The 12,128-nt window shown below is 42.8% G+C and overlaps 1 protein-coding gene across 1 annotated transcript in view; it reads left to right on the top strand.

Moving 5' to 3' along the window:
- The window catches only part of LOC115139445 (protein broad-minded-like), a 40,902-nt gene extending 30,273 nt beyond the window's left edge, over nucleotides 1-10,629 (top strand). Inside the window, 6 exon segments of the mRNA XM_029676822.2 lie at nucleotides 2,905-2,974; nucleotides 3,372-3,487; nucleotides 4,012-4,166; nucleotides 5,192-5,332; nucleotides 7,663-7,851; nucleotides 9,496-10,629. Of these exon segments, the coding sequence (XP_029532682.2) occupies nucleotides 2,905-2,974; nucleotides 3,372-3,487; nucleotides 4,012-4,166; nucleotides 5,192-5,332; nucleotides 7,663-7,851; nucleotides 9,496-9,615 (791 nt within the window). The 3' untranslated portion in view covers nucleotides 9,616-10,629.
- Nucleotides 10,630-12,128: the final 1,499 nt, after the last annotated feature.

The raw sequence follows: 12,128 nt of genomic DNA, 5'->3' as shown, positions 1-12,128 counted from the left end.
AGGACAGTAGATCTCCAGGAAGAGGGTTGGGCAGCCCTGACCTACATGTTTCAAGCAAACCACCATAGTCCCTGTGCCTAAGAATGCCAAGGTAACCTGTCTAAATGACTACCACCTCATAGCACTCACATCTGTAGCCATGAAATGCTTTGAAAGGCTGGTCATGGTTCACATCAACACCATCATTGCAGACCTGCTCCAATTCGCATACTGCCCCAACAGATCCACAGATGACACAATCTCTATTGCACTCCACACTCCCCTTCCCACCTGTTTTAAAGGAACACCTATGTGAGAATGCTGTTCATTGACTACAGCTCAGTGTTCAACACCATAGTGTCCTCCAAGCTCATCACTAAGCTCAGGAACCTAGGACTGAACACCTCCCTCTGCAACTGGATCCTGGACTTCCTGACGGGCCGCCACCAGATGGTTAGGGTAGGCAACAACAATATCTGCCACGCTGACCCTCAACACAGGGGCCCCCAATGGGTGCGTGCTCAGTTCCCTCCTGTAATCCCTGTATACCCAGGACTGCGTGGCCGCACACGACTCCAACACCATCATTAAGTTTGCCAACAACGCGACGGTGGTATGCTTGATCACCGACGACAATGAGACGGCCTATAGGGAGGAGGTCAGAGACATGGCAGTGTAGTGCCAGGACAACAACCTCTCCCTCAACGTCAGCAAGATAAAGGAGCTTATGGGTCCTTTCCAGAATGGCCAAACACACCAAATTCACCCCTCCCCTGAGAAGATTTGCATGTCCCTCAGAAGGTTCTACAGGGTCACCGTTAAGTCACCACTGAAAAAAAAAATATATATATATATATTTTTGGAAAATGGTTAAAATTTATTTTCGGGGTCCTTTCCAGAATGGCGCAAATTCGGCATGTCCGCTACCACATGGGGTCACTCGTTAAAAGTCCCGAAAAAAACAGTATATATATATATATATTTTTTATCTTAGGAAAATGGCTTAAAATTTCTTTTCTGCAGATGACTTCCTTTCCAGAATGGCGCAAATTTCTGGCCCTACCCTGTGCCTGACCTCTTTCTCCCCTCTCTCTCCAGATGAAATCGCTGGGGCTGTAGTAGAGTGGGTCGAGAAGTTCCTCAGTGTCCACATCACTAAGGACCTATTATGGTCCAAACACACCAACACAATCGTGAAGAGGGCACAACATCACCCCTCCCCCTGAGAAGATTTGGCATGGGCCCACAGATCCTCAGAAGGTTCTACAGCTGCACCACTGAGAGCATCTTGACTGGCTGCATTACCGCTTGGTATGGCAACTGCTCGGCATCTGACCGCAAGGGGCTACAGAGGGTAGTGAGTACGGCCTAGTACATCACTGGGGCCAAACTCCCTGCTATTCAGGACTTTTATACCAGGCAGTGTCAGAGGAAGGCCCTAAAAATACTCAAGCCACCCAAGTCATAGACTCTTCTCTCTGCTACCACATGGCAAGCGGTACCAGAGCTCCAAGTCTGTGACCAAAAGGCACCTGAACAGCTCCTAGCCATAAGACTGATGAACAGTTAATCAAATGGCTACCAGGACTATTTACATTGACCCTTTATTATCATGTATTTATCTTAGTTATTTTGCACTGACTCCATTGCACTGGCTGTATGCACACTCACTAAACTATACTCACACTACATACGCTCACACACACAAAACACACATACACACATGCATATTGATGCCATAAACACACACTCACAGATAGACACTTTCACACACTCTGCTGCTACTCTGTTTATGATATATCCTGATTGCCCTGTCACTTTTACCCCTACTCACATGTACATACTGCATTACCTCAACTACCTCGTACCCCTGCACATTGACTCGGTACTGGTACTCCTTGTATACAGCCTCGTTATTGTTTTTATTTCGTTACTATTTCCTTTTTTATTTAGCAAATATGTGTCTTACTTTTTAACTCTACACTGTAAAGTAAGCATTTCACTGTAAAGTCTACTCCTGTTGTATTTGGCGCATGTGACAAATTACATTTGATTTTGATTTGAAGTGTTCTTTCTCCGCTTCGCTTGCTTAACTCAAACACACACTGGAGTCTCTTTGTGCGAGACATTCTCATTAGAGCTGAGCTGTAACTCTTGGGCTGTACTGTAGCTCACAAAGGAGGGTGAATTGTAGAAAAAGTCTAAAGAAACTTGAAAAGTCAAGAAAACCATTTCTCTCTCACACTCTCCATCTCCCCCTCAGACACACATGCACACACACACTCCAATGCCCTGTTTTCCCCTTTTGTCCTTTCCTCCGTGAAGTTATTCCTTTCACCAAATGGTCCATCAGGGGAGCAGTTGTCATAGCCTGTGCGGTTTAGCTCTCTTCCCCTCTCCTGTCATGGCTTGTGATTGACATTAACAACAGGCTCGCAGATTTGCTCATGTCGAGGGGCTGCCATTATGTGGTGGAGAATCATTTGCTGGAGTTCCTTCACCTCACTCCCAGGCCTTTCTCAGGGGCTCATCTATCAAGAAGAAACAATGGCAGACGGGAGAGAGAAGCCATTCATCTCCATTAGATAGTAATTTCAATCAGGGAGTGGCACTGATATTAATAAAGAGGGAAGAGTAGTTTCCACAGAGCTGCAGGTTTACTTCACTCTCATCAAGGCCATTTTCTCAATTAAAGCATGCGTTGGTTTTTATGATGAATACAGAACGCTCGTCTGATCATCTCTGCAATGTATCACTTGATGCGAGATTAGGGTTTGAGTCATTTCGCCAAATGAGCAAGCATTGTCAAAGGCACAGTCGCTTTGCTTTGCCACAGTCATTGAATTGACATTTTTATTGATGGCTGGGGAGCGCTAGTGAGTAAACCCCTGGTAATTTCCAGTTCCTTTATTGCCTGTTTTATAGCGTCGGGGAGCGGCATAAAGACTGGCAGCCTGTCGTCTGTGGACCAGCTGGGGATTCGGGCCTCTCTCAGGTAACGCCATCTGCATCCTCAAAGTCTGAACCTCCCAGCTTTGTTCCAATCTCCCCAGTAAGCACCAGCCATTTTCTCAGAGAGGGCAGGTACTCAACGGCCAATAAAGATAACAAAAAAACGATTATTACAGAATGATGTGGTGATCAGCACTATTGCAGAGACATTCTAGAACAATAGGTCAATGTTCTATGAACTCAAATGAGATATTGCATACTCTTTGGGCAATATGCTAATGAGAGATGAGCGTTAAGACAAGGCTAATTTAGGCTAATTATATCCTTCTATTAACCCTAATTGTTCTGATTGAACACCACATAATTTGTTAAATAGATGAGTCAAAGTGCGATCTACAGTAGGATCCTGAATGTTTGAATTTGTGTCTGTTTGTTTGTAGGTATGGGAGACATCTGAACTTACTGAGGGATAACTCTGAGCATGACCTCTGTCTTTTGATGAAGCATTGCCAAGAGCTCCTATCTCAACAGAGAGCCAAACTCACGTCGGAGCTTTGTATCCTTATCAGCTATGTTGACAACCATACGAATCACAATGGGACTGACTAAGCATCCGCTGACTATTCCAGAGTCAGTAAAGTGATATCTATTGTTTTCTCTCAGAAGGAAGAAAATATATTTTACACCTGCTTTTTTCAAGGACACAACATGAACCCTCAAGAGGCTTTCAGAAACGTACATTTTTCTCAATTGAATGATACTTGAAGTTCTGCTGAGATTCCTCTCTTTATTCCGTGATAAGAGCCTCTCATATGACTATGCTCTGTTTTAAATTCAGATTCATACGTCTATGTTTATCATCAACATCGTCCACTCCCCTACAGTATGTGTCTGTCAATCACATTGAGGAGGCCCACTGCATCCAGCCTCGGGCCCCTCAATCTTTAACCCCTCTCCTGCCTGCTGAGACTGACCTGTGGTGCTCTAGGTGTGGTTTTTATAGTGGCCCTGGTGATGTCCAGTCAGACAGGCCCAGATGTTGCACTCTGTCAGAGCCTCTCCATAACTCCCCTCCACCAGACACTCTGCAGGGAGCCTACCCCGGTCATGACTGGTTCGCCTCCACCGTGTTCCTCATCATGGCTGGAGACATGGAGAGAGCACTCCGCCTCCTCCTCCACCTCTCCACCCTGCTCACATCAGCCTTCCTCTGGCCCGCCAGGCTCCACGGATCGGTGAGTCCAGCAGCCCACCCCTCGTTCTTCCAGGAAGGGACTGAATACTAAGTTGCCTCCAGTCTGACAGATAGAGCGTAGCTCTTTTCTCCCCCTGCTCTCTCCCTCTGTTTCTCCCTGCCTTCTATTTTCAGGCAGCTCTGGAAGTAGTCAAGGAAGAGGACGGTTAAAAGTATGTAAGGAGATAAACACGTCTTTCATTTGGTGGGAGAGTGTAATGAATCCTGCTGCAAAGTTGGATTCTTATGAAATACTGTCATTTGTATGGCCATACATTGGAAAGATGCATTTTAGAGTTGCATTTTAATGCTAAATATTCTCACCCAATTTATGCACCACAAGCCAAATCATACACGTTTGAGTTATGTTATCGTTTGTATCTGTGTAGACTAGGGATTCTTAATACTGCGTGTTTTCTTGATGGAAATGGTGGATAAGATTATGCTGGAATAGTCATTATCAATGTCCCCACTTACATTTGGAAACAGCCATCTCTGGCTGCTGATGACGTTGAATACTCAGCTGTTAATAGTGCTTCAGCAGTAAGAATATGTCTCGGAAATGGTGGAAGCGTTTGTACAACTGATTACAAATCTTCATGGCTCTGCCATCCGAACAGCAGTGCATGCAAATCAGGATGTATGCAGACAGATGGGAGTAAGCACACCATGTCGCAGATGAGGGAGAATTACTAAACAGTGGCGGCACAATCCTCTGTACATTTTATGCGGCCGATGCTGTCAATACCTAGAAGAACAGAGGGACAAGTGATTAAGTGATAGTAGCAAATTCACACAGTGTACCCAGTGAAACACATACACACACGCACGCACACTGCGTTCTCCGAAAGCATTGGGCTCTGACAATTCTGTTTGGAGGAAATTGAGGAGTGAAAATCAGACCTGTCTGCTGTTTGTGTGGCATTTGGCGTTCACATTTGGCAAGTTTAGCTATTAACCTACAGAGCTTGGCTTTTGTAGTTAGTTACTATGCATTGTAAATCTGAACTTCTCTTCGCCTTTTAGGTTCACCTGCCCATGGAGATTGCTCAGTCTAGCATCCATCCGGTCTACTCATGCACAGCACACTATGTCGAGATGCTGCTGAAGACTGAAGTGCCTCTAGTTTTCTCTGCCTTCAGGATGTCCGGTTTTACCCCCTCCCAGGTATAATATCACCTTCCGTCCTTTCACTCGTCCAAATGTTTCACTCGTCAGGGTGGTATTATAATGAAATGGACACCCTAAGGGACTATTTTGACCATGTTTATGACCATTAAAATGGGATAGAAAATGAGTTTTCATGAACCGGCATAATACGTTTTCCTCAAGGTGACAGTAGTACTTATTCTCCATATAAAAGTTCAGAACTGAGGCTGCGGAATCCCTCTGTTGTTCGGCTTGCCACAGTTGATTCCCTTGACGTCAACTTTCATCCTCAAACAAAGAGTTCACCTTGAAAAATCTTCCTTTTGATCTCATCTCCTTTTGGCTCAGTGTTTCAGGCGGACTGTCATCTCAGACGTAATGTGTGTCAACAGGGACTATAAGCCAAAGAGTCTCTCACAATAAAAAAAAGTTTATAATATAGCTTTTAAGTCAAAGTCATTGGGTGCAAACTATTGAACGCACTTCCTCCCAGTTTCCCAATCACAGGTCTATATATAAATCCAGTATATTCTTTGCCATAAATGAAAATATACCCTCATACGTTGAGTTTTGAAAACATGACAAATCAGGAATCACGTCATGAATCTGACCATCGGATGAAGGTCAGATTCATTCCTCCATCAGGAATGGCAAGATATTATTGTGCTCCTGGGTGCCTCGTTAAAATTCCAGCTGCAGCTACGCCACATTTGAAGTTGCTAGGAAAGATATTCAGAGAATGTAAACATACAGAGTAAATTGCAGTGTGGAGTTGGTGGGCAGAGGTGGAGGGCCTAGCAGAACAGGCTGGGACTTGAGTTAGCTCTGTCTGACGGAATAGTTCAAGTTGAATTCACTTCTTTCCCTTCAAAATACTGTCATTGAAAATAACTTGAGAAGACAATGCATTCTCAACATGCTCTTAGAGGCCCAGTTAGAAAGAACTGTAAAGGGTGTCCAGTGTACTGGTAATTCTGACAGGAAAACCAATTAGGATTTGTCATTGTTTTTATTGGTGCATTATATGAGCTTGATAGTAATCCATTATGCATTGAAAATAAACTCAGCGAAAAACAAAACGTCCTCTCACTGTCAACTGCGTTTATTTTCAGCAAACTTAACGTGTGTAAATATTTGTATGAACATAAGATTCAACAACTAAGACATAAACTGAACAAGTTCCACAGACATGTGACTAACAGAAATGGAATAATGTGTCCTTGATCAAAGGGGGGGTCAAAATCAAAGTAACAGCCAGTATCTGGTGTGACCACCAGCTGCACCAGATTTGCCAGTTCTTGCTGTGAGATGTTACCCCAGTCTTCCACCAAGGCACCTGCAAGTTCCTGGACATTTCTGGGGGGATTGGCCCTAGCCCTCACCCTCCGATCCAACAGGTCCTAGACGTGCTCAATGGGATTGAGATCCGGGCTCTTCGCTGGCCATGGCAGAACACTGACATTCCTGTCTTGCAGGAAATCCCGCACAGAACGAGCAGTATGGCTGGTGGCATTGTCATGCTGGAGGGTCATGTCAGGATGAGCCTGCAGGAAGAGTACCACATGATGGAGGAGGATGTCTTCCCTGTAACCCACAGTGTTGAGATTGCCTGCAATGACAACAAGCTCAGTCCAATGATGCTGTGACACACCGCCCCAGACCATGACGGAACCTCCAGCGCTGTCTTATGCGTCTCCCAGTACGGACATCTGCACTCCTCATACCTCCTTGCAGCATGCCTAAGGCACGTTCACACAGATGAGCAGGGACCCTGGGCATCTTTCTTTTGGTGTTTTTCAGAGTCAGTAGAAAGGCCTCTTTAGTGTCCCAAGTTTTCATAACTGTGACCTTAATTGCCTACCGTCTGTAAGCTGTTAGTGTCTTAACGACTGTTCCACAGGTACATGTTCTTTAATGGTTTATGGTTCATTGAACAAGCATGGGAAACAGTGTTTAAACCCTTTACAATGAAGACCTGTGAAGTTATTTGAATTTTAGAAATTATCTTTGAAAGACAGGGTCCTGAAAAAGGGAGGTTTCTTTTTTAAAACTTTTTTTTAACCCCTTGTCCTCTGTGTGCTTCAGTATCCTAGGTAGAGTGTTAAGTCAGTTTATTATGGTCAGTCAGACTGTCCAGTTATTTTTCATGTAACCCCAGTTATTAAAGCACATGGTAGACTTACAACCACTCTGCATGCTCCACAAAGCTATTGCCTCAAAGCCTTAATACTCTTTTCATTAGATTTTTTTTAAAGCATAACCCTTTATTTTCATCACTTCAACCATCTAATTTTATGGTTTACATTCTTTATATAATTGATTTAATGTGTGGGCGGATGTTTTTCCAGATGTGTGTGCAGTGGCTAGGCCAGTGTTTCTGGAACTACCTGGACTGGTCTGAGATCTGCCACTACGTGTCCACCTGTGTGGTGATGGGGCCGGACTACCAGGTGTACATGTGTGTGGCTGTGCTGAAACACCTGCAGCAGGACATCCTGCAGCACACACAGACCCAGGACCTGCAGGTCTTCCTCAAGGTGAGTCTGTTTGTTTACCTGGGGTTAGTGAATCGGATCTTCAGCAGATAACAGCAGAGTCCACGCTCCATCAACAGCCTCTGACAGTAGTTTGAATAAAAGATCATGTTATGGCTGTATCTGGAGATATGCTTGTGGTGAATTGTGGCATGCATTTTTGTAGCAAATACAGCTTGACAGAAGCCCACTTACACAGTCTCTTCACTGTCCTCGGTTCAACTTGGAAAGTTTGAAACATGCCATCTTGTATATGCTCATTGAGGTTCACAGTAATAGGAGAAGGGTTTAAGCCGGACTTCGGATGGGTTTGTTGAGTTTTCACGTATCTACACCTTCTGAGTCTATATTTCATGTCAATAAAACATTGAAATGGAAATGACTTGTTACAATTGTTCTTGATGTCAGTCTGCAGCTTGATGCGGTGGAGGACACGAAGTGAAAAAGCATCGTCAGTGACTCAGATGTTACATGGAAAAACTGAAAATAAAGCCTTTCTTTGTGAAAATTCTAAAGAAGATGCCTGTCATTACACAATGCTGCCATAGGTTTTATCACCCAAAAAAACTGCTCCGAAACATTTTCTAAAGTGCCTTCCAACATGTCCACTTCTTCCCCTACTTACTTCTCTCTCACGGTAACAATAAGATCAAGGCTACGGTATACCTTCTTGCTGTATGAATTCTTATCTGTTCACTATTTCCACATGTTTGACGGTGTTTACAGCTCTTTTCTGGGTGACAAGTGATAAAGGGAAATTGCATTGGTCATTTTGATGGATTTTCATACAAAGATTGGCGTCTACAGAGAAAGAAACAGGATGTAGGATGTTCTTCATGCTAATCTCACATTTATCATGACGGCACTTTTGACAGGGTGATTAAGTGAATGTACTCCTGAACATACTACAGATAACAGGTCTATCTTATGTCTGGCAATGTACTCAGACACAAAGACCTCGTACCTGTACCTCTCTACATCATTTAAAGCATGAATTTAAGAATGTGAAATTAGCTTTGCACTTGTTTGATCAGGGTTGTTCATGAAAAAGTAAATGAAAATAAAATGTGCTTTTTGATCTTAATTGAAGGTTAGGGTTAGACATTCAGATTAGGCTTAGCAGTATGGTTAAGGTTCGGTTTAAATCAGATTTTAAGATTTTGTGACTGTGCTAGCTAGTGACCACTCTACATTGCCTCCAGGTTAAGATTCATGACAATAAATGTGAACCTGCCCTTTGGGTGCTGTGTTCTGTAGGTAGCAAACAGAATACACTTGCACTGTACACCGAGTGTTTTTCATTTTCATTGTCTGTGAACTTGAGAATCACCATAAAGGATGTGTCACTCAGAGTAATTATAATACCTTAAAGTAAATTGCCGACAGTACAAATGACCAAATTAAATGTTATCTTCTTGTCCCTAGCATTTTGGCCTTGATCCAATTGGGGTTGTTAAGTTGTCCTTGCAAATTAGGTCATACCACATACTGGCTGCACTTTTACAGGTTGTTAAGTCCACGTTGTTGTTGGTTGTATATTGCTATGCCACCCTCCTTACCACACACACACACACAGCTCATAAAGCTTTGGACTAGGAGCCTAACCAGAGTTGTTGTGTTCTCTTCTCTCCCCTTGATTTCCATCAGGAGGAACCCATCCAAGGCTTCAGAGTGAGTAATTACCTTGAGTACATGGAGGGTCTGGAGCGCAGTTACAGAACAATGGTACTGACAGACATGAACAATATCTCCCAGAGAGTCAGCTAGCAGTGATAAGACACACAATAGTCTCCACTCATCAGGCTGCACTGGGACTGGTTATAACAAGGTAAAGGATTCTCAAGAAGGGTTTAACATTTGATATTGTGTATGCTCTCTGTAAATGTTTTTATTTTTTAACCTCTAAGATCTGATATTTCTCGCCGTATTTAAAGATGTACAGTGGCATATAATGTATGTATGCCATATTATTTAACAGAGTGTACAGTGGCATATAATGTATGTATGCCATATTATTTAACAGATTGTACAGTGGCATATAATGTATGTATGCCATATTATTTAACAGATTGTACAGTGGCATATAATGTATGTATGCCATATTATTTAACAGATTGAGAATGTTATGAAATACATGGTAATTAACTTCTTGCTTGACGTACTTTCTTGTCTATTTACATCTTCATGGATCTTCTTGAAATGTTATGATCATTCTCTATATTAATCCAACCTTAAGGGCATAATGATATTTACCTGTAAACCTACTGACCTCTCCTATCCGATGCAGCCCCTACTAATACCTCCACTAGACAATATGATGACTGTTTGTTCACACCTTTTAATTCCACTTCTACTCGTCAATGCATTACAGATCATAAGCTCCTAACCGTAATGGGAGGTATATGGTCTGTGTACGTGCCACAAGTGTCGCTCACCAAGTGTATCTATGTTGTGGGTCCAATCTCCTCATTGAGAGGCAGCGTGTTGTTGTCACAAGTCTTAGTAAACAGCCCATCTCTCTCTCTTTCAGCTGAACCATCTGATACGAACGCCTCTGAATAATGAATGAGATCGTTAAAGCCTTTAGTAGCTCCAACACGACTGTTAAATATTATATACTGTTTACCATCTACGTAGGGCAGAGGTCGATAGAAGAGATAGAAATCAGTGCCACAAAATGTTTACCCGATAAGCACTTGAAGTGAGGTTTTAAAATGAGTTTGACTTTTATTCATTTATCTTTGATCTCCATGTGTTAAATAAAATTGAACATTCAGTCTAGGTTTGATTGTCTGTCAGTGTCCTTTGTCCCCTGTTGGTACGTCCCATAATTCCGTTGTGCTAAATCAATTAGTTTCAGTGTAATGAGCTGTTTATTTAAATGATGTGAAAAATCTCATCGGCCAACACTGCTGCATCTGCTAGAGATGGCGCTTAGATTACATTTTAGAAATGACAACAGCAACCTTTACAGTAATGATGACTCTAATAGTTAATCTCAATGATAGACTTTAAATTACAGGAACTCATTTGAATTGGCTAATTAGTTATCATTACACTGATTGTGGTAATTAAGGCACACCCTCAGCTGCTGTGCGACACTACCATACCAAGCCTTTTCATAGCACATTCACGATTTTATGATTTGTACTTGTATTTCAATGTTTGCTAATGCCTATGTTGGTGCGGTATACTGTTCACCTTGCATGCGTGTTGCGCAGGTTAGTTTGGGAATAACAACTCAATACCGCACACCATTACATCAGACATATTGATGGGCAACCAACTCACAGAATAGTATAGGTCATTGGATGCCATCTTAAACTTAGTATTTTACAACCACGTCTTTGCTGACTATAACAATTTGCAATTGTTTATTGATCCAAAAGTGCATTAAACAGCGGTAGAAACTCCATAACTTGAGTCTCCATTCAATTGCTGCCTCCCCTTTAATTTGAAATGGGCTGGCGTTTATTAAAATGTAAGAGGTAGACTCTCGTAGTCCCTCTGCCTAAACCCTGCTTACGTCAACCCCTAGATTGACAGTTTGTCCCGTCTGAGAGAGAACAGAACGACGGAGAGAAAATAATACATTCCGTTCTCTTCGTTGGATAGAGGTGGAAGAAGGAATTGGATGGAAAGGACAAGATAATAGGGAGACCAATCAGGAAACTTGAAACAACTCTTGAAGAAAGATTCTTTGTCATGGGCACAGGTTCTGAATTGGTAGATATTCACGAGGCAACATTTTGCTTGGTCTTTTAAGATTGTAATGGCATTGCTGTCCCCAACATAGTGGCTAAGTGGTTGGCTATATATGCCCTATCCATTTCTCCACATCTAATCTAATGCCTCCATGATCTAACATTTCATAATTGTATTAGTCCACAGTCACACTTCGACTTCATCACTGTTGATCCGCATTATTGTTTGTTGCCGTTTGAAAAGCAGTTGTAGGCGTTTGTACAGAGATTTGTATAGAGCCCATGAGAGAGTAGAATGGTAGAATGAGAACCAAAGGCAATGAGTGAACTGTAAATGATAACCCGGCCGAACAAACTCCCTCTAAGTGTCTATCAGTTGTAATCGCTGCATTGGCCACACTCCCAAAGTGTTTATTCCACTCACTGGTCCCAGGTCAGTGGAGGAGGACTGAACTAGAAAGGTGCAGAGGCACGACTGTGGCACCTGGCTGGCAAAGAAATCAGCTTTGCATGTTTTCATTCTGTGTCATCCAAGCCGTTTCACTCTGACCCTTTGGGAGACCTTGTGAAGGAGAA

This window comes from Oncorhynchus nerka, linkage group LG13 (genome assembly GCF_034236695.1).
Source record: "Oncorhynchus nerka isolate Pitt River linkage group LG13, Oner_Uvic_2.0, whole genome shotgun sequence".
NCBI lineage: Eukaryota > Metazoa > Chordata > Actinopteri > Salmoniformes > Salmonidae > Oncorhynchus > Oncorhynchus nerka.
The sequence above is the reverse complement of the archived record's forward strand: the minus strand, read 5'-3'. Positions and strand labels throughout refer to the sequence as shown.